The following is a 23,708-nucleotide window of genomic DNA, read 5'->3' as shown; positions in this document are numbered from 1 at the left end:
TACTTGTAGGATCTTATATACCACTACAATAACTGGATTTAAATGAAGAATAAAAATAAGATTAGTAAAATGGAACATAGTTATGAAGGATTTTTTATTTCTTTATAATAAGCAAAATGCATTTAAATTTTGAAAACATATACTATTCTTATCTAGGTCAAATTCAACATACAGAAAACAACACACAAATATTAAAAAAACTATTGATTTAAAGATGTAATTCTTTTTATTCATATTTTTATATAATCCTTTTTATTACTTCTTTGTATGAAAGTAAAGGAATTATTGTAAATGCGAAAAATTTTGGGTATCATACTTCAGAGAAAATATCCATTCTGAGCGTTCACAAATCCATTTAAACGATGCTTTTGTGTGACATCTGCACACATGGACAGAATAAAAGACTCTCTTTCCCAAAATGGATTTGGAAGAGATACTTTTCATGGCATCTGCATGTATATATGTATGTTATCTCACACAACTCAAAAATTAGTAGCCTCAGAACATTAAAATTTTGTATGGGATTGCTATAACATGCAGTTGTGCCTCAAATTTAAATATGTATACCCGCCCACTATACCATTCTGTTACCCGACTCGGTGAGCTCAAGTTTTTTATTCTTAATTAGTGGTAAAGTGGACATTTTTTGCTTTACAAATGATTGAATTATGTTGTTCTTATGTTCTGGTTAAGGTTTTTATGGCTCTAGTTAATCTGCATGCAACAATTGTAGAATTATCAACAATTAAAAAGTTGTTAAGTGCTATTTAGCATAACAATTCTGCCTCTTGTTTACAATTAAGACTCTTATTAGAGACTCTAATTAAAACTCTTATTAGAGGTAGAAATAAGAGTAAATTATGTCAGTTTCTGCACCAACTTCAGTGTCTTTTTGTTGAGTGGGACCAAAAGTAAACTTTCAGTTTTGAGCACCAAAAAATCAGTCTTTCTGCCCACAGCCTGGATTGCTTGTTTTTGAACAGAAACTCTATTTTTAATTGTAAAAATTGTTCTTTTAACTGTATTTGGTATTTAAGTTTTTTCTAAATTTTACAATTTTTAATGAAAATGCTTTGAGTTTTTATGTATTTTTTTGCCTTATTGCAAAGCGAGAACTAAATTAATTGAATGAGAAATATATCTCTAATGGAATTCGAGGAAATAGGTTTAAATGAAATGCAGCAAAAAATGTGTACAATTTAACAGGTTGTATGAGGAAGTCATGTGGTGCCTATAACAATTTTTTTAAAAATATTTTCATAAACTAAATGAAAAGACTGGTAAAAGAAAGAAAACAGAGATGCCAAATGCTGAGAAAGAACCCATCCAATGTATTATCAGCTCCACGATACAGAACCAATAACTAAGATTATCAAAAATATTAAATTTACTAGACTACAAATGAACAATAAATAAAAGAAAGCGAAATATAAAGAGATACATTCAACTGTAATAAAAAAAGTAATAAGGGCTAACATAATAAGCTTTTTCAGAATGTTTCAAATTTTACAGCTTAAGATTTAAAAAATCTGATGTGGACAACACATGACTTCCTTTTATTGCCTATTAAATTATACACATTTTTTGCTGCACTTTCATTAAACTTATTTCCCCAAATTACATTAGAGATACATTTCTCATTCAATCAATTCAGTTCTCAATTTGCTGCAAGGCAAAATTACATAAAAACTGAAAACATCTTCATTAAAAATTGTAAAATGCAAAAAAAAAAAAAAAAAACCCTAAATAAAATTTAAAACACTTTTTTTTTTTTTTTTCCAATTGAAATTAGAGCTTCTGCGTAAAAACAAGAAATTTGGATAATGGGCACAGAGACAACGTTTTCGGTGACAAAAATTTAAAGTCAACTTCTGATCCCAGCGAACAAAAAAGCACTGAAGTTGATGTACCAACTGACTTAATCCACTATACCACTATGAGCTTCAAATGTAAATAAATAGCTGCTACATTAGACCTAGCGACACTTACACCATTAAATTCTTGATAGTTCTAAAACCATCTCATGCAGATTAACTAAAGGCATGAAAACCTTAACCGCAGCATAAAAACAACATAATTCAATCACTTTTAAAGCAAAAAATGCACAATTTACTGATATATAAGAGTAAAAATTTGGGCTTACCGAACCGAGTAGCAGAGTGGGAATATATATATATATGTATATAAATCTGGGCTTACCGAACCAAGTACCAGAGTGGGAATATATATATATATATATATAGATGTTTGGTGTGGCCAGTTGTAACAGGAAGGGGAAGTTCACAACTAGATGTTGTAGCAGTCCCATATACAAAATGTTAATGTTCTATGACTACTGGTTTTTGAGTTATGCGAGATACATACATACATGGGTACATCCAAATGTCATGAAAAATTCTCTTCTGAATCCATTTTACAGTTCGTTTTGTGAAAATGCGTCCTTTATTCTACCTGTACATACAGATGTCATGGAAAAAGAATTGTTGGAAGGAATTTGAGAGCTGTCATAATGGATATTTTCTTTGAAATATGATACCCAAAATTTTTAGCGATCACAATACTTCCTTTACAAGAAAGTAAAAAAGCTGATGTGTACACCCGGACTTCCTTGTAGAGAATATAAAATTATACTAATTTTCATTTAAATTTTTTTAATTCATTAAACTGAAGTAAATCTAGTCCGTCGATAGTGCATAAACCACAATAGAATAAACACACTCTTTTAAAATTCACTATATTTATACACCATAGCGACACTCTGGTGCTTTGTTCACTTAACAGTATTACATCTCATTCATTTTACAATACAGAATGCACAAAAATTATATTATCTGAAGAATTACCTAATCGCTGCCACATGTTCTATTCAAATACTATAATAAATCTAAAACTATGTATAAACAAATAATAAAAAAAAAGAGTTTCCCACAGACGATCAGCGCCGCTTACTTAATGCGTATGTGCTACACGTAAACAGTGTCCTCTGTCTGAGACAGACTAGCGACAATATTTGCTGCTAATAAAAAACACTTTCTTGAATTTCATTAGAGATATATTTCTCATTCAATTAATTCAGTTCTCAGTTCCCAGTAAGGGAAAAATGCATAAAAACTCAAAATATTTTCATTAAAAATTAAAATATATAAAAAACATAAAACATGAAGTACAATTAAAACAATTTAAAAAACAATTTTCATAATTAAAATTACAGTTTCTTCACAAAAACAAGCAACTCGGCCAGCAGGCAAGAAGGTAGATATTTCAGCGCACAAAACTAAATTTTCCTTTTGGTCCCATTTTGCAAAAAGATACTGAAAGTGCAGAAAGAATTAACTCACTATTCTGCTAAGTTCCAAATGTAAATAAGTATAGCTGCTATGGAGGGGGGGGGGGAATTAGGCTTAGACGCACTTAAACAACTCATAAATTGTTGATAATTCTAAAAATATTGCATGCAGATTAACTAAAGGCATAAAAACCTTAACAGGAAGATAAGAACAATATAATTCAATCAATTTAATGCAAAAAATGGCCAATTTACCAACATATAAGAATAAAAAACTGAGCTCACTGAGCAGAGTTACAGAGTGGAGATATAATATATATATATATATGTATATATACTTTTGGTATGGTTGATTGCAACCAAAAAGGGAGGTGCATATCTACATGTTATAGCAGTCCTATATACAAAATTTCAACGTTCTGAGGCTACTTGTTTTTGAATTATGCGAGATACATACATACATACAAACAGACAACATAAAAATATCTCTTCTGAATCCCTTTTAAATCAGTTTTATAATATGTTTGGGGAAATAAGAGTCCTTTATTCTGTCATTACGTACAGATGTCATTTTAAAACATCGTTAAATTGCATTCAAAAGCGGTCAAAATGGATATTTTCGTTTAAGTATGGTACCTGGAATTTTTCATGTTTACAATACAGTCAAAAGTCGTTAATCCGGACTCGTCGGGACTTCGGCAATTCCGGATTATCGATTTTTCCGGATTATAGATCATCAGTTTAAATCTGGTAAAATGGCATGCAGAAATTATAAAAGTAAAAATATGAGACCGTAATTTACGAAATAAAGAACAATTATGATCTAAAGGGTATCAAAATTTACAAAAAAAAAAAGCTTAATATTTATTTGTTTACTTTATTAAACATTTCTTTCAATGTAAGTTGTTTCAGTTGCTTCGTTTTTTATGTGATAATACATTCTCTTTAATTCTATAAACAGATATAATTTCTTGTTCAGTTACAAAGTTCCGCTGTTCAAGTCCTATAATTGCTGTGTCGAGAATACCGACTAATTTGTCAATCGAAATTTTTTCGTTTTCAATAACCTATGTCACTTTCTTCGCTATCGGAAGTGAATTATAATGACGAGGCATTTGATTTAAATCATATCAAAGACGGATTAGATAAACAAACGTTAAAGTTTAGATAAACAAAGAATATGCCTTTATCCATTTTTTGCAGCAATTCCATTTTTTGTTTAATGGACTCCGAAAGATACTTTCACTTTGTATATCCTTTACATATTAGTAAATATATATCGGAAATTCTATTTGACATAATCGAAAGTTCAAGCTTACTTTTATAAAACTGCTCTAACAGTCTGGAAAAAATAATAATCCGGATCCAATTCGAAGATTAAGGAACAACGCAATCTGCAACATTAACTGAAATAGATAATTAGATAATTTTAGCTTAGCTAATCCCGTCCGTTATACATTAAACACGCATTCGTAAACGTATTTTGCGCACGCGCACATGCAAATTCGCAGCGGTAAAGGTCTTACACGCATGCGCAGAAAGTTTGTAGCTTTGAGGTCCGGATTATAGATCATTCCGGATTAACGACTTTTGACTGTACTTCCTTTACTTCCCACAAGTAAAAAGGAGGAAAATATTCACTGAACATGCAATGATCCGGAAATTCAAGGAAGAGGAAAAAATTTTAAAACTAGCTGCATAAACTTCTAAATCTTGTTTTAAAAATATAAAACTCTGTTTATAATCAAATTTATTTGACTTATTATCTAGCTTTTAATTTGTTATTGACTTTTTTAAGGGGCTAACATATTTAATCAGATGTTAGAGATTTCATCAAAAATATGCTTAAATTTTACAGAGCAACATGTTTTATCAAGATAACGCAATATTAATTTCAAAACAATGTTTCAAAAACTGCCAAATATATCTATTTTGACTAAAGAATATTTAGATTTTCTTTAGTTTTAAAAATTTATACATTATAATTACACATCAAATATATACTCATTCCTCAAAAATAAATATGTTAAATCATAATGGTTAAATTATAGTGAGACTTTTATCTGCAAAATATTCTTCTTTAATGGAAACTATATGTATTCAAAGAACTATACCTTTATTATAAAATTATGTCTTATATTGGAAGATTTCAATATACAGTCAAAAGTCTTTAATCCAGACGTCCATAATCTGGAATGATCTATAATCCAGACCTCAAAGCTACAAACTTTCTGCGCATGCGTTTATGCGTGCGCATATGCATTTACGCGTGCCCTTAATACGTTTATGCATGCACATTTAATGTATAATGGACGGTATTAAGCTAAGCTAAAATTATCTAATTATCTATTTCAGTTAATGTTGCAGATTGCGTTGTTCCTTAATCTTCTAATTGAATCCGGCTTATTATTTTTTGCAGACTGTTAGAGCAATTTCATAAAAGTAAGCTTGAACTTTCGATTATGTCAAAAAGAATTTCCGATTCTGGAGCTACCAAAGGATCTACAAAGCGAAAGCATTTTTCGATGTCCATCTCAAAAAAAAAAAAAAAAAAAAAAAAGTGGAATTGCTGCAAAAAATGGATAAAGGCATATCCTTTGATTCTCTAACCATTCCAAAATATGTTTATCATTTTCATGCTGCTCTGCGGGGGGAGGGAAACGACGTGGAAATGAACTGGAAGTTGATCTGTCAGCACTATCCTTATCTTCAGGGCAGATGTTTTTATTTTATTCGGCTTATAATTCCTTACTAAATGTAGTATTTCATCTTGATGTACTTCATCTTTGACATGATTTAAATCAAATTCCTCGTCATTATAAATATCACGAATACACATCAAATAGTTTTCTGGTTGCAATTTTCTAATTTCGATTATGAGTAATGTATGCTTTATGCATGCGCGTGTTAAAAGAAATGTTTAATAAAGCAAACAAATAAATATTAAGCTTTTTTTTGTCAATTTTTATACCCTTTAGATCATAATTGCTCTTTATTTCATAAATTATGGTTTCATATTTTTAATTTTATAATTTCTGCATGCCATCTTACCAGATTTAAACTGATGATCTATAATACGGAAAAACCGATAATCCGGAATCGAAGTCAAGATGAGTCCGGATTAAAAACTTTTGACTGCATATACAAATTCTTGAAAAAAAAAAAAAAAAAGTTATATAATTCTGGATGGTTAAATGGTTGTCAAATTGAAAGGGCAAGGTTCTGACTGAAAATCAATTTTCTGATTGAACTGAATATGTTCTCTGACAAAACATAATGAACTAGCAAATTACGTATAATTAAGTGAAAAACTTTATGCACTCATTATAAAATATAATGAAATAACTACAATTATTAGTGTTTAACTTTTACTCATAACTGTGACACAAATGAAAGAAATTTACATAACATATTATCTAATACATTAAAAACTATAGAGTTCTTTTAATAAAAAAAAGCTATTCATAAATGCAAAAGAAATATATAAAAGTATATCATTCATAATAAGCATTATTCCTATGGTGTTTCAAATAAAGAAGAATCACATTAGGTCAAAGAAAGCATTTAAGTAATGCATTATTTATTGTAAAATGCAACACAATTTCTAAATATGTACATTTCTATGTACAAGCTCAGAATTTTTGGACCTTTTTTTAAAGTTAAATTACAGGGTCAGTTTATATATGCATCCACTAATATCATAATAAAAGTAGGTACTTTTTTGTTGGCCAGGAGCAAGCATTTATTAACATATGTTGCATTTTTTTCTTGATTTAGTTTGTATTTCTCAGGTTTAGTAAAAAAAAAAAAATTAGATGAAATATTTGTTTTACGGAAATGAGTTGTTTTACTTTCGTAATTGTTTATAATGCTGTTTTGGTACAGCATTTTAACATGAAAAACCTGATGTTGCAAAATTTGCTTTTTCCATTCCTGAACTTGATTTTCATTTATGGAGAAATGCCAAGCAGCCATACCGTTATTAGAATTTTCATCAAACACAATCGCCTGCAGTTTGAAATTTGCTGTATAAGGATTTCTATTCTCAAATAAAATGGCACAGAAAATAAGGCTAGCACTACAGATCATATATAAGACAACAAATATGCTAGTTTTAGATAGGACTACTACAGTCTTTGGCATCAGGTATTTTGCTTACAACAATTTGATTGGAAAATAATTCAGATGTTTTACCTGCTTGGTAACACTTTCACCTTCATGGATACATGTTTGAATGCTAGAGGAATTTTTTTTACACAGTGGCTTACATACAGGTTTTGAATTTATGATAAATTTTTGAAGAAAAACACAGTCTCTGCTTATGTTTGGAAATTATGGTACGTTGTTTTTTTTTTTTAAGATGCTACTTATTTTTTAAGAGGAGAACATTTCTGAAGAAATGAGGGATATAACAGTCATATTTTTAGTAAAAATGGTAATAGAACACTGGCATTTCTAAAAAAAAGGTGAACAGCACATCACTTAACAGGTATAAAGGAGAACTATAAGTTAATAAAACAATGCAAAATAATTCACATCTATATCTCTTTATGAGAAGAATAAAAATATGCCTATGCCTTTCTGATCACTTGCATCCTAACTAAAAAGTTAACAGATTATTGGTGATTTTGCAGACGATTGGCATGAGCTCATTGGCAACTTTGGAGAGAAATATTTGTAACGGTACCCTTACATCTATTTCATTGATACATTCAAGTACCCCCTATATATACATACATCTCATTCTACAGAAGATACAGTGTCTCACAAAAATGATGGGACACTTGTGCTTTACAAAAGGAAACTTTAGTAAAATAAATTAAAAAAACATGTAAAAATGTTTTGTGAGTGTGTTTCATACTTAAATTTAGTAACAAATATTACATAACATAAATTTTCTCCAAATATTAAAATATTAATTTAATAAAAATACAATTGTATAGAACGGATCAAAAAATGGCTCACATAAGTGATGGAACACTTACTTTTCCATCAAATATTTATCTAAAAATTTTACTTTTTAAAAGGTTTTAATATTTTGTTGGATTTCCTTTTACTTTTAAAACATGATTTAATCTTCTTGGGATGGATTTGACTAATTTTTTTACGATTTCTGGAGTAATTTTACCCCATTCTTCTTGAAGCACCGATTTTTAATTGTTGTTTTGAAGAAATGGTGTGTTTGCGAATTCTTGATTCCAATTCTTGCCAAATATTCTCTATGGGATTTAAGTCTGTAGATTGTGGTGGTGTTTTTATTATTCCAGGACAGTTATACAGCAGCCAGAGTCTAACATTCAAAGCAATGTGCTTGGGGTCATTGTCCTGGTAGAATTTAAAATCGTTATGAAGGTTCAATTTTCATGCTGAAGAGTTCAAATTTTGATTTAAAATGTCATTATACTTGTACTGATCCATTATATGGTCAATAAAAACAAGATTACCAACTCCAGCAGACGACATACACCCCCATACCATAACCCCCCCTCCACCATGTTTTACTGATGGCACCAAGTTCTGTTTGCGAAATTCTTCCCTGGGTTTTCTTCACACCAAGATTCTACCGTCAGAACCAAATATATTAAATTTACTCTCATCAGCAAATATAACTTCATTCCAGTAATCAGAATTCTTATTTATGTTGGATTTTGCGAAAGCCAGTCTGAGTTTTTTATTCTTTTCACTTACTAAGAATTTTTTCCTGGCTGCTCTACCTTGATATCCCGCAGATCGAATTACTCTTCTAATAGTCCCAGGATTAACTATTACTTCATACAATGCTTGTAAATCAGCAGCAAATTTAGGAGCACTCATTCTTGGATTTTTTTTAATATTTCGAAAGATAATTCGCTTTATTCCATTGGATAGCTTTGATGGTCGGGTCGGCCAGGTCTTCTTTTATCCTGAAATATATGATTCTTTTTATATTGTTTAATGATATTGAAAACTGTTGAATGACTCAAGTTAACTGTTTCAGCAGTTTCTCTAATAGATTTTCCACGTTCAATATGCAAATTAATAACTAATTTTCGAATTTCAGGCAAAGTTTCTTTTCGTTTAGCATTCATGGCTGCACAGAGCTAAAAAACACGAAAATTCCAAAACAAACTGGAGAGAAATACTGCAGACAATTTTATAAATTATTGCCAATTGCTTTTGAGTAAAAATAAAAACCAAAAAAAAATATTTTTATTGTAGTACTTAGTAGTATCTAATGTTGTCCCATCACTTATGTGAGCCATTTTTTGCTCCATTCTAAACAATTGTATTTTTATTAAATTAAAATTTTTATATTTTGAGAAATGTATGTTTAATAATTGTTACTGAATTTAAGTATGAAACACACCCACAAAACATTTTTACATGTTTTTTAATTTATTTTATTACAGTTTCCTTTTGTAAAGCACAAGTGTCCCATCACTTTTGTGAGACACTGTATACTCGTTTCCCAGATGTAATTACACCAAGTAATTGTTGTATTTGGGGATAATCCCAGTTCTTTATACACAATTTCATAGATGAGCATTCCAACAATAAATAAAGTGAACATTAGTTGTAATTGGGATATGGCTATCTTCAAATCAGTTTCTGACTAGCATTCTAACCCTTTGCTTTTAATTTTTTGAATTGCATTTTCATAAAATTTAATCATAAAAAAGTATAAGTTCACATGCAAATTTTTGTATTTGTTGGCTGAAATGTCATATTTCTATCACTGTAAGTTATGTAATTGATTTCTTTTTCATCAGCCAGCAAACTCTTCTATCCCATTACCATTCATAACAAGAAAAACAAATATATTCAGTGGGGGAGGAGGGAAGACTAATCAGAAAAATGACTTTTGACTTTCAAAAATGCCAATCCAGGTGTGCTGGTGCATGTATATCTGGATTGCCATGTAAATATTTTTTACAACATCATGGACTTCAACATAAATACTTTTGGGCAACATGGTGTGTTGCTTCTATTGATTGTGCAACAATTCAGTGGGGAAAGTATCAAATTCACGAAAAGGTGGAATAGAGAATTAAATTAATAAAATAATGCAAAACAATGTGCATCCACATTTCTAAAGAAAAGGGTAAATAAAAAGCCATTTCACAGGAGAAAATGAGAGATGTAGCTTCATAAAACAATACACATTCACATTTCTAAACAAAATGGTGAACAACAACTAATAAATAAAAAGAATAGCTAGGTTGACAAAACAATGCACATATGCACATCTGCATTTCTAAAAAGAAGGGTGAATAATAATTCACTAATATGGTTGGAATATGGAATAGATACATATATATATATGGAATATAATCCTTTTCAGATTTGTCAGACAATGATAACTATGTAAGGAAAATTTATTAATACATAGGGTGGCCAAAATAAAACCAGCCTGGAAATATAATTGGCATCCTGATACAGAATGTACTCTTAATCTTGAAGAGAATTTCCCTTTATAGAAAATGCTTGAAATGGCCACTGGTGACATCAATGTAACCACTGATTGCTGTCAGTTGTCTGCACTTGCTGATCTATCATGCGTCATGTCCTGAGTTCTTTGCTGTGTTATTATATTTGAATGAATGAGAGATGCAAACATTTTTAGTAGCCAGCTGAATACAACACAAAATAGTGCATGTTCATTGTTGAGGGTTATGCAAAGCACAATTTATGGAAAACTTGTGTGGAATTGTTTGCAGAAGAGTTTAAGAATGAAAATTTTGGCAAAACTTCAGCAGTCTTCAATGCAAGACTTAGTGGCAAAATAGGCTCTGTAGCGAATAAAAACCATAACTATCCAACAAGAGTTCAAACACGAGAAAACATCGAGTGAAGGAAAGCCTGGAACAAAGGCTGACAACATTGCAATGCTGTTTATCAGCACAAGAAGGGATTTACAGATCATTGGGTCGAAACATTATCAAAAGGGACCTACATATGTATACTTAGAAATTTATAGTTGTGCACGGGTTAAAGCTTCCAGACAAATGTATGTGTCGAGTTCTGCCAGTGGTTTCGAGTGAAAAGGAATTAGGCTTTTCATCCTCAGTTTTTCATTTCTTCAGATGAGGTCTGGTTCAACCCATCAGGATATGAGAACTCACATAATATGCACTATAATACATCAGAAAATCTTCATGAATATTTTGAAAAGCAACTGCATAATTTCAAGCTTGGTATCTGGTGCACAATGTCTGGATTCTGTATCATAACACGATTCTTTCACCAAACTGTTAATGCTGACCATTATGTCCAGAATCAGTTAAATCCATTTATAAATCAACTCACAGAAGATGAATGACTGTAGCGATATTTTCAGCAAGATGGAGCAACAGCACACACTGCCATAACCACCTTCTCACGAACACATGAAATGTTTGGTGAGGAGAGCACAATCAGCAGAGGCAGTGCAATCTCATGTCCAACTTGATCACCTGATCTCCCCACCACCACCACACACACACACACAAACGCACACCTGTGATTTTTACCTGTGGGGTGAATTGAAGGATCAGGTGTAGTCAAGTAACCCTCAAACACTGGAAAAGCTACAGTAGAACATTGAAAATATTACTGCTGCTATCCCTCAGACAGAGCTGCTACACATGTTTCACAGTTTGATAAATTGAACACAGAGATAAATGGCTGCCCTTTTCAACATTTTCTGTAATGGGAATTTCTCCTATCCATCAAAAAGGGTAAATTCCACAATAAAACCAGCCTAGAAAATAAATATTTTCTAGGCTGGTTTTATTTTCTCCACTCTGTATACTCTTATGATAAAAGATTCTAGAATAAAATTAACAGAATAAAAATGTTAATACTTCACATTTGCAGGCTAATAAATATGCTAAATTTATAATTCTCATATCTCTAGTACTAAATTGAAGCTATATGTATTTCATACTTTTAAGTTTCCTACTGTAAGTATCATATATTTATTAGCTACAATAAATTGTCAGATTTTTTTAAGTTCTGAAAACTTACTTTTCCGCTGCTTAAAAAATACATGTTAATAATGTACTTAAGTAGAGAATACCTATAATCAGTTAAACATTTACAGTAGGGTAAATTATAATCTTCAACACAGGAAATATATTTAGATAAATATTTACAATTATAAAAATATTTACAAATAGTTATTCACCTTAAAAGCAAATTGCCCAGAATAATCATACATTCCACAAGAATGCATCAAAGATAACACATCACGAACAGAATGCGTGTCAATCACTTGCTGTCCTGTGATAGGGCAAATTCCTCCATTTGCTAGCGTTGCTGCCATGATTCCAACAGTTTCACAGTTTACTTCAAGAGAACACATCTTTATGGGACAAAAATTATTATAAAAATAATTTATAAATAGTAAAACAATAAATCACTAAAAACAAAAGCATTCTTTTACAATAACACAAACAGAGCACCATTACAAATATCAGACATTAGTGTACAGATGCAATAAACAACTCGATTTAATTGGTAACAAGGAAAAACGAGAAAATATACTTCATGATGCGATCCAAAATTAAGAATTCTAAGTAAAAACAGTAGAACTGCTATTAAAAAGAAAGGAAATATATTCTAAATGATTAAAGCCTCTTTCAGATATCAGAATAAACCAGAATTTTTTGATTCACAAATAGTTGTCAAATGATATCCCTCTTACACAGCATTTTAAAGGCAAGACATTATCACAATTTAATTGCATAATATTATGGCAATGCTGTTGATGAATGCTGATGAAAGTTTATGGTATCATGAAATGATCTGAAAAATAGTTTTGTTTCAGTAAAAAGACAATAAAATGCATTAAATGTTGTCTTAAAAATTTCTGCTCTTTCACGAGTAGGGCTCCACAGAGTGGTTAAAACCAGATACTGAGTTCTGGTGTCAGAGTGGTTATGACCGCTAAATACTAGTAGTTCGGCTTGGCTAGGTGTCTATTCCAGGTGAACGGGCCACACTTTTTCCCATGTGCAAATGCGAATACGAACTAGTTTCCCTTAGAAAGTCCTCCACTAAAGCTGCGTTCACACTGGTCCGTTGGGGCGAAAAGCGTCAACGCGGATAAAGCACTTACCGCGTACATCAGTTCACACCAGCGTGGCAACTTTCGCTTTAGAAACTGTCATATGCTTGCAATAGATGGCGCTTCATAACAGAAACTTGGGAGAAAAACGTGAAATTTTTGTGTGGTATTTTGACTTTTTACGATTACATTATCGATTATTATTTTATCGATTAAAACTTATTTTACGTCTTACTTTCTGTAAGAGAAGCAGAATGCAGTAGTTTATATTAATATGTGAGAGATGACTGCAGCAAGGAGATGCAAATAATTTAATTGAAGAAATGCGCTTGAACGAAACAAAATTTCTTTTAATTATTTTCGCATGATACCTCATCAATTCGATGAATTTCTAGCAATCATTGAACTATTTATTTTAAAGCAGAACACTAATTTTTGTCAGAATATCGCAGAAAGGAATCGTTTGGATGATAGGAATAGGATATCCCAGAAAAGGATTGTTGTATATATCAAACACTGTATATATCTAATTTATTTATGAATTTTTTATGATAATTAAAAAATCCTAATTGCATGATTCTATTTTGGAGAGTAAATTTTTCATGGGTTAGAATACCATAAATATTTTTGCATAATGTATGAACTTCCCTTAAATGCTTCCTTAACCTTTAAGAGACTGCGCAGTTTGGAAAGGTTTCACTTAAAAAGACCAGAAATCCAAATGCATTTCCACCCCCTTTTAGCCATTGTAAAGGGAAACTCTTTTGAAACGTTTTCTTTATGTCGCCTTTGTTAATTTTCAGATAAGAGACTAAGGAATAATATAAAGTAATTTGTTCTCTTTTCTGCTGTTTATTTTCCCAAAACTAGGGATACATATAATGGTGAGATTTCATAGCAACATAATTGTCGTATATTGGAATATTAACTTTTGACATTGTGTCATAATAAAAATATGCCTTAGCGGCAAATACCTCCTATGCACGCCTAAAATCAGTATATAGTCTAATCAGTTTTTGTTTTGAAAGTGAATTTAGAATTACATGTACTAATTAAGATTTTTAATTTATACTCGAAAATGATGTTTAACTATTTGTTACTCTTATAAATTGGCAGTTCTCTTTCATTTGTTTCCAAGCATTGTGTAACAGCTTATATTTATATATTAATTAAATCCCATTGTATTTTTGTTATATTAGTTTCATTTCCATTTTTCATTATCATTTCATTCAGTATTTTTATTCAGTTTCTTTTTATAATTTATTGATTTTCACTCCCATTGTATCATAAGTATTTCATCTTTCAACTACATTATTGTTCATTGTTCTTTCTTACAGCTTTCTGATAAAAGCTTCCCCCCCCCCTCTTTAGCATGATTTTTTTTTTTTTATATTTATTTTATTTTTTTATACATATATATATATATATATATATATATATTCTCCTTTACTATAAAAACAGATTTTATTGATTATATTTTATATACATGATTATATTTTATATATACATACATATATATATATATATTCTCCTTTACTATAAAAACAGATTTTATTGATTATATTTTAATTGCATTGCATTTTGCATGCTTCAAACAGTACTATTAAATACAAAAATTACAATAAAAAGGGGAAATATAAAGGAAAAAAATAAATTTTTAATGACACAGAAATTGGTAAAATTAATACTAATCTAAAATTTCAAGCGGATTTATAAACTTTATTTATTTATTTACACAAATATACCAGAGGTCGAGCGGTAAATTCAATGAACACTGATAGTTAGGTTCGATTCACATTTCGGTGAACTAGCTGGCTGCATGTGGCGTCATGTATAACATGAGTACCAACCAATTTCCCTCAAAAAGTCTTCCATGAAACATCTTCTCCCTTGGGCAGATAGCCTTTTGTGCCTTGGTTGTAATCCAAATATTCCCACTTTTATTGATATATAAAAATAAAGACTGGAAGTGCTATAAACAGAAAATAATCTTGCCAAAATATTGATGTTGTTATGCAGATCACTTCTGCAGAAATTTAGCTTGTATTTTCATTATGCCCAAGAAAGTGAGGAACACTGAAATTACAAGCATTATTAAAATAGCATTTCTCGTTATTACTTAGTGACTCGTTATTACTTACCATAGTGATAACAATTTCATTTTTAATTAAAAAAAGAGCTTATGACAAAAATTAATTCAGTCTCTCAGTCAAATATTAGGTACTACAACGAAAGGGTGGGACGCTTCATGGAAGACATTTTAAAGGGAACTGACTGGTATGCATGTTACATAAGAAGAAAACGTCTATGCAGAGAGCCCTTTCGCTGGGATCGAATTCCGGAATAAACTACCAGTGTTCAGCGGCTTTTATCGCTTAGCAGCTGATGGGCCTTTGTTAAGGACTTTATTCGTGAAACTGGCCCATATATTCCTTCCACGTGTGTACGTGAAGGAAATAACAAGAGCTTTATTTATTTGAAACAGAGAATAGAGCCTTCAAAAACTACCAGTGAATATAGACTTCACTGATATGCTTCACATGATATTCAATTGACCGAAGGTATGACGGGAATACGAGTACTATTATCTAATAAGAAAGAAGTTGAAACAAAAGGCTACATATGTATCTATATTTTAATTAATATTCATTTTGATTATCTCCTAAGAAATGAAGAGTAAATGCTAATTTAATGAGAGATATTTTACAAGTTAAATCTTAGTAAATGCTGTAAAACTGTAATTTAAAAAATTTTTTCACATTTTGCTTTCTTGCCACATTTTGGATTTGCAAATATTTATAATAAAAGAAATATAGAAAGCAAATGTACAAGAGTAATTACTACTGATCCACCTCACAGAAAGTCTTGATTTTATAAGGGAAATTAATCTCTTTCCATAAAATATCCAGTAATTGGAACCATTTCGTAGCTTCCGTATTTCTTAATAAAACTTCTATGCCGAATGCAAAAAAAATATAAATTAATATAATATTTCAATTTAAATCTGTGATTTTCAAGTATATGCTCACATACCCTCATTTACATATGTATATATCATACGCATAGGCATATTAGTATGGTTAGCCCTGGACTATTGTTTTTGTTTTACGATTTTGCGTCACTATAAACAGCAAATAACATTTCAAGCTGTTGCCACCAAATGCTAGAGTCCTGCATTATATTTGAAGAAATTAAATAAAGAAAAATCTGCATTATTTATTATGTGTATTTCTTCCATTGTGATAAAGCAATGGTACATCGAATTTTGAATGACGTAATCCTCTTACGAATATGGGCATGTTGAAGACCAAATTTGAAATTTGTTTTATTATCAATATATTTTGTAAAAACTATAATGAATTTTTGATTACCAAACTCGAGGATTTCAAAGCGAGCAATGGCAACATTGTACAGAAAAAACATTTTTATCTCCAGCGTACGAGTCTCTGTATTAGAAATTCTAAAGCTATGCTCCTTTTAATACTATTTTGCTATATCATTTTAAACTATATCAGTTCCAATTGCAGTTGAACTGAATTTTATGGTTTAAGTGCGAAAAACATGATATTTAATAAATAAATGTAACACACACAATGTTAAAAAAACACCCTTTTGGTCGTAAATTAAAATCTGAAACCTTTCAAATTCCCCTCTTTTTTTTGTTACTTTCAAATTTATATATTTGATATAAGTCCCAGGTGCAATGGTCTAGAAAGAAGCAAGTGAATCATGTGAAGCGCAACCAAAGAACATATAGGAACAACAGATATCCTTTGACACAACTGAAAGATTTTGCCCCAAGATAAGATTTCACTGCTGAGGGATATGAAAGGGAATTTAAGAAACCCCACAGATGGGAGACATGAAGGTCATCACATAAGTGGCAAGGGAGTTATTCAGACAATGACTATCTCCACACCCTGAAGGATGGAAGGAGGAAAGAATTTCTCTGGCCGAAATTTCGGCCACAGCCTTCTTTTTGAGACACTGCAGCTCTGGCGGATTTTTAGGTCACCCGTCTTCTAAGCGTTGAATAAACTTTTCTTAATTGGTTTAAATAATGCAATAAAAGAGTATATTTTGTTTAAATATATGTAGGATTTACAGCATTACTAAATTAAATATCACACTTAAAAAAGCAGTTATTTAAGTTAATAAACAGCAGCAATTTTTTTTTTTTTTTTAATATATATTTTAGTTTCTGCGTTATGTACACTGCTCAAAAAAAAAAAAAAAAAAAAGGGGACAGTGCTATATCTCCCGTTCTACTGGGCCGATTGACAAAATTCAAACTGCGTTTTTCATGTCTCGAAAGCGCGACTTAGGATAAATATTAGATTTATATATAGCACTATTCTAACATAGGTATTTTGACACAAAATCGGACTTTTTCTGAAATAACATACCAATTTTTTTACATATTTTGATTCTACGACTCAAATTATGCCAGAATACCAAGTTTTGTAAAAATCGTACCACTAGTTTTTAAAATATTAGCTCTCAAAATTTTAGCTCCTCAATGTTAATTGAATTTGGCAAATATTTATTAATATCTCTTTTTTTATTAAACTTTTTTGACTTTTTCTCTCACATTTCGAAATTTAGGTTCATTCCAAATAAAATTTACCCATTTTTTGTGTTTTATTTTTTAAATTTCTATTTTTAAATAATTTTTATAAATTTTTCGAAAAAAATTTTGAATTATAACCTATAAAATTTTTACCATCATCATAAAGTAGGTGTATTTTTAAGCATATCTGCAAAAAATTAGACTTTTTTATTCAAAATTTTCTAAGATATACACGAATTTACATATTTTCGCGTTTTGAAATTTGGCATCTTTTTTTTGAGCGATAATAACGCCAAAAGTGGTCTATAGATTTTTGTTACACTGAATTTCCACGGCTATTTTTAACCTTAAATTTCAAGTAAAATTTTACGGAGAATTAATTATATGAATTTTTTTTTCCTCAATAAGGCGTAATAAATATTTATTAATACTATATGAAAATCTGTTTTTTAAATTATAGATGATATTATTCAAATTTTTAACAATTTTTTATAATTTTTCTCTCTTTTTTCCTTTTTTTAAAAAAATAAGAGTACATTTTTCTAAGAGTAACTTTTTACCTTCGGCATTTTATCGTCTGCTACTTTACTTCGTTTAAATCCAATTGTCTAAAACTGAGAATTTTCGCTTAATGTTTATTTGAATTTTATGAAAATATTTTATGACATTAACTGCATAATTTATTTCTAAACAAACTGTTGCTTTTGAAGTGGCTGAAAGAGCGGCAGATACTACCATCCATATTTTTAAAGCACAGTATATTTTTATAGAAACATAAGATTTAGAATAATCATTTATATAAGTCAAATTATGATATAAACATACAACCCTCTAGAGACTGAATTAGTGGAAGTTCAGTGGTTATGTAGAAATGATCTGCAGCTACTTAATGGCTGGATAAGTCAGCAGCTTCTGTGGACAGGTAAGAATAATTATATAAACGACACACAACATTCTGGATTCAATTAACAACGAGGATACGATGTTTATTAAATAAATTTAAGAAGTTTTAACACATAAAAAAACCAACTCATTTTTTATCCTAAAATGTATTTTTGTGCGTAGCGTATTTTCATTATATCCTTAAAATTCTAATTTAGAATGTAATTGTCAAGAACTGAATCCTAATCATCAGTAATATAATAGGTAATCATTACGGTTATTAATAATCCTTCTTATAAAGTAATTGCAAATATTTCAAAAAACTTTCTGTCTGAATGCAAATATTTTTCTATGCAAATATTTCTAATTTTATATTAATCAAGTTTGCAAACGATATTATTTATTTACACTTCAATTCTTACCGTCAGCTCTAGTAGAAGTTACAAATCAATTATATTTTATTAAGGAATGACCATCTAATTTAAGAAACAGCGTACCGTAATAGCAATTCAATTATTGGCGCCGTATCTTTCATATTATTCCCGATTGGCAAGCTACATGATTTTTAATGAGTATTCGGGTTTTGGTAGTAACTTCCCTTGGAAATCGCGCTTAAACTAGGTTAGTTGGTTATTTGAACATAGAAAAGAACATGGGAGCTATTTGGTTAAGATGCTTTCATAGAGAACCTTTGTAAAGAGAACCTAGAAAACTACGAAAACCAACCATGCAAGCCTGGGTTAAACTGCGCAACAAACAATTAGTATTTAACAATCTTCAAATGCTAGACAACTGGTGAGGCTCTAATTTAATTTCCAATTTAATATTTTATTTGTAAATATTTAAAATATTGTATTCTTAAATTCAAAAAGCAGAATTTAAGTTTTTCTAACTCGTTAGTAATTTACCAAGCCGTAGTGCAAATGAATATTCAATTTCTTTTGCAATAATTGTATTCACTTAATATTCTTGGAATATGAGCTAAAGAAGGAATGTTCTCGGAAGATTAAAGAAGTTTTTAAATCCAGTGAAATTAGGTTTGTCTTACAATCTCAGGATCAAAACGATTCTGCAATTGCCCGAGTAGTTGACTTGTAAATGGCTGTGAATTAAGCAGATGATTTTTAATCTTACCTTATTCAGTCAAAAAACGTTTTCCAAATGTTTTGTATTGCATTACAATACATCTTTCCATTATTCAATAACCAATCGGAGAACCGCTTGTGTTCCGAAAATAAGTATGTGTACTCAATCATTCTGCATGTTCTTCAAATTTGTCTTCTTGTGATTTTTTACTTTCCCAAAAACTAAAGTTGCCTTTCAAAGGAAAGGTTTTTGACATTGAATAGAAAAAAGAAGTATGACATCTACTTTTAGAGGCATGTCAAAAACAGATCTCTACAAGCCTTCTCTTCCATTACATGTTGTGCATTCAGACAAAACGTTGGACCAGCGTAAATTCTATAATGTATTTTTATCACACTCTGCTTATTTTATTAACATACAGTGAATATATACTAAGCCTTTTACTTCAGTAATTCGGAATTTTTGACGGAATTGTTGTCGGAACTAGGACTTAGAAGATAAGTCAAATTAAATATTTCGATAATCCAATAAATTCAAGGTCGAATTTCAAAATTTTATTTTCGAAGGAAGGGGAAATTTTTTCAGTTTTGGTTCATTATCCTAAGTATATTTGCTTCGATTCTTTATTTTTCCATAAAAGCGAAAATTTTAGGTATGGTATAACGCATAGCTTCAAATGAAAATTTAATAATATACGGAGTGGTTATAATTAAAGTTCCACATTGAAACGGTCATAAAATGAAAACATATTGGATCAAATGTTATCAAGCTTGGTAATCGTGTAAAGGAGGTCATAGGAATTTATTTTCCGGGAAAAAATTTTAGTTCGAAACCTCACCACCAGAGGGGAAATGGCGCTGTATGCAATATTGTTAAACGAAATATGGGTCGGAATCTAACTTAACCTTTTGTTACACGGGTTTAATATGTTGTATACCCTTAAGAAACTTTGAAGTAAGCAAATTACCATTTAAAGGCGTTAAATTCGATAAACGTTGAGTGCGCCATCGTGTAAGTGAGAAATTCGTCCGTGAAAACCCCGAATTAGCGATTAGAAAATGTGAGATCGCAAATCACTTGCACAAGTCCGTACAATCTGGAAATCATTTTCTTACAGATCGCTAATTTGTAATTTTTGAAGCCTGAATTCGGTCTTATAACATGAAGATACTGATTCAAAACGCTTTTAATCGATTTGGGCCAAGGAAATCCCTCATGTTATCTATCTAGTTCCATTGCATTCTCCTACTGCATTCGATTGCATAGCAGTCATTCTACACCGTTTAGTGTTGAATGACAGCTACTTTTATAACTGAACCATTTTTCTCTGAAGAGCAGTCGACAGCTGGACCACTGTGATTGCAGCTCACTTAGAGTCAATGTTAAAATGTTTTGTGATACATGAACTGCAGTAACATGGCATTTTAGATACTACGATTTTTATACAGGGCTGGGCCCCACCTCTCGTGTGTCGCACAGTTACTTAGGCAACATTTCACGAATGAACGTTTTATAGGCCAACACTTCCCCTCTTCCCACCAGTCCTCAACCTCTGTGACTTGTAGCTATGGGGTTTTCTCAAAAGCACTGTTTATGGTGATAATCTAAACAATTTGGCAGAAATGAAAAATGTGATACATTGACATGTCCGTAACATTCCTCCTGATATGCTAAGAGCTGCTGTTGAGAATGAAGTAACAGGATTTAACTTGCTTTCGGAAAATGTTGGACGCTACATTGAACATGCTTTGTAACACGTTTCGGAAAATATTAAATATATTTTAAACAGATGTTTTCGTGTCTTATTTCATTTATCAATCTTGTATACAGCGCCATTTTTCCCCTGGTGGAGAGTTTTTGAACTCTTTTTTTGACTTTCCACGGAAAATAAATTCCCATAACCTCCTTTACACGATTCCCAAGTTTGATAACATTTGGTACGGTAATTTTCCTTTTATGGCCATTTCAAATTGGAACTTTTAGTTATAACCACCATGTAAATTAAACTTTAAAAATTTGACAGTTTCGTTCAAGTCCCAGCTTTAAAAATATATATATAAATATAATCTTTTATATTAATCCTCTTAGAAAGAATGCTTTAAGAAGCTAATTTTTCTCTTGCATTATAGATTGTATAAAAACATGATCTTTAATATGATTTAGATTGTTTCAGCTGATATAAGAATCGGGTTACCCGGTGGTACAGAATAAACCCTGCTGGACTGTTTTATTTCTTTGTCATTTAGCAAAAATCTTTTAATTAAAATATTTATCCTTTGGATTTCGCTTTAAACTTTATTTATAGTTAAAATGACTAGAAAATGAAAAGCTGTCTTCAGCTGAAATGCAATTCATGTAATTGATATTTTTAAAAATTGACAAGAATGCAAAATTTATGGAAGTCTAGCAATCAAAAAATCTTAATTTTCTTGTGTGTGCACTGAAAATAACTGTAGAAGGAAAGAAGAAAGTTAGGGAGAAAAGTAAACAAAAATTTGCAGGAAAATTTGGCTGTCAGACATACCAAGATGTTTCAAAAAGTTGGATGCTTTTGAATATACTTTCAGAATATTTCAAAGAATTTAGGTGTTTAAAGAAAAAACACTTGGACGTGTACACCAGCAAATACCATCAATTGAGCTTGTGGTTAACAGAAAAGACAAAAACGATATCACTGCAGATTAAAGTGAAGAGCGACTATTTTTAGACAATATGGTTGTATAAATTTAAATTACGTTATAGAACATCATATCGTATCATAAATTGAGAATCCCATGATTTTTTCATTCAAATTATTTGAAGATTCAGGAGTTTATCCAGTGATGTATGTGGATGTCACCTAAAGATGTTTTTTTTTTTTTTTTTTTTTTTCCTCCTTATGAAACAGCGGCCGAGCGGTAAAGTCGCTGAACGCTGGTAGTTCTGTTCGAGGTCCGAATCCCGCGAACGGGCTGGCTGCATGGGCATTTTCGTGGTTTTCCCCATGTGTAACGTGTATGCGAGCAGTTTCCTTTAGAAAGTCCTCCACGAAGGCATCCCTCCCTTTAGGCAGATAGCCCTAGTGTGATTTGTCATAATTAAATAAACCAAAACCTCTTTATGAAACCAGTCTTTCCTTTCATCTCATACCTTTAAAATGTTTAGCCTCTAAAGACTGATAAAGGCTCTGACCAAATATTGATGAAATGGATTGAATTGGATTATTAAGTTACGTCAAAGCAGGGCTATCTGCCTAAAAGGAAGGATGCCTTTGTGAAGAACTTTCTAAGGGAAACCAGTTGGCATACATGGTACACATGAGAAAATACACGAAAACGCCCATGCAACCAGCCCGTTTACCGGGATCCGAACCCCGGAGTGAACTACCAGTGTTCAGCAACTTTACCGCTTGGCCGTTTGTGGGCCTTTATGAAATGGAAGGCGATAACTTTATTTAAAATGATTGTCAAAAATATCAAGATATTTCAAAAATTTGGATACTTTTTAATATAGTTGCGGAATGCCTAAAGAAAAAGAGCAAGAATAAAGTAGAATGCCTGAAGAAAAAGACAAGAAAAAATAAATTTTGGGGTAAAATTTAGTATTTGTATTTTTTTTTTTTAATTTAAAACTTTTTAATCTTATGATATTTGATTCTTACGATTTCAAAAATAAAAAATTGACTAAAATATAAATAACATTTAAGAAGCCAAATGTAGGATAAAATTGTGTAAAGCAATGGGCACAATGATAAAACTGTAAAGCAGTGTATGCAAGTCATCCCAAGTTAAAATGTCGCAATCCTAAGTTAAATGTCTTTCTTATTTATATATATATCTTTTCTGAACGGAACATATAAAGGCATGTTAACTGTGCTT

The 23,708-nt window shown here is 30.7% G+C and overlaps 1 protein-coding gene across 2 annotated transcripts in view; it reads right to left on the bottom strand.

Moving 5' to 3' along the window:
* GLS (glutaminase) overlaps positions 1 to 23,708 on the bottom strand; it is a 66,589-nt gene that overhangs the window by 17,023 nt on the left and 25,858 nt on the right. For both annotated transcript variants that reach the window (XR_015042694.1, XM_035363885.2), the window contains exon 11: positions 12,432 to 12,608. Coding sequence is in view for 1 of the 2 variants with exons in the window: in XM_035363885.2 (XP_035219776.1) it covers positions 12,432 to 12,608 (177 nt within the window). In the remaining variant the exon portion in view is untranslated. The remainder of the gene's footprint in view (positions 1 to 12,431; positions 12,609 to 23,708) is intronic.

Source organism: Stegodyphus dumicola, chromosome 1 (assembly GCF_044657685.1).
Source record: "Stegodyphus dumicola isolate Sdum_Otavi_A_Nest chromosome 1, ASM4465768v1".
Classification (NCBI taxonomy): Eukaryota; Metazoa; Arthropoda; class Arachnida; order Araneae; family Eresidae; genus Stegodyphus; species Stegodyphus dumicola.
Note: the sequence above shows the minus strand (reverse complement) of the source record. Positions and strands in the feature narration are given on the sequence as shown.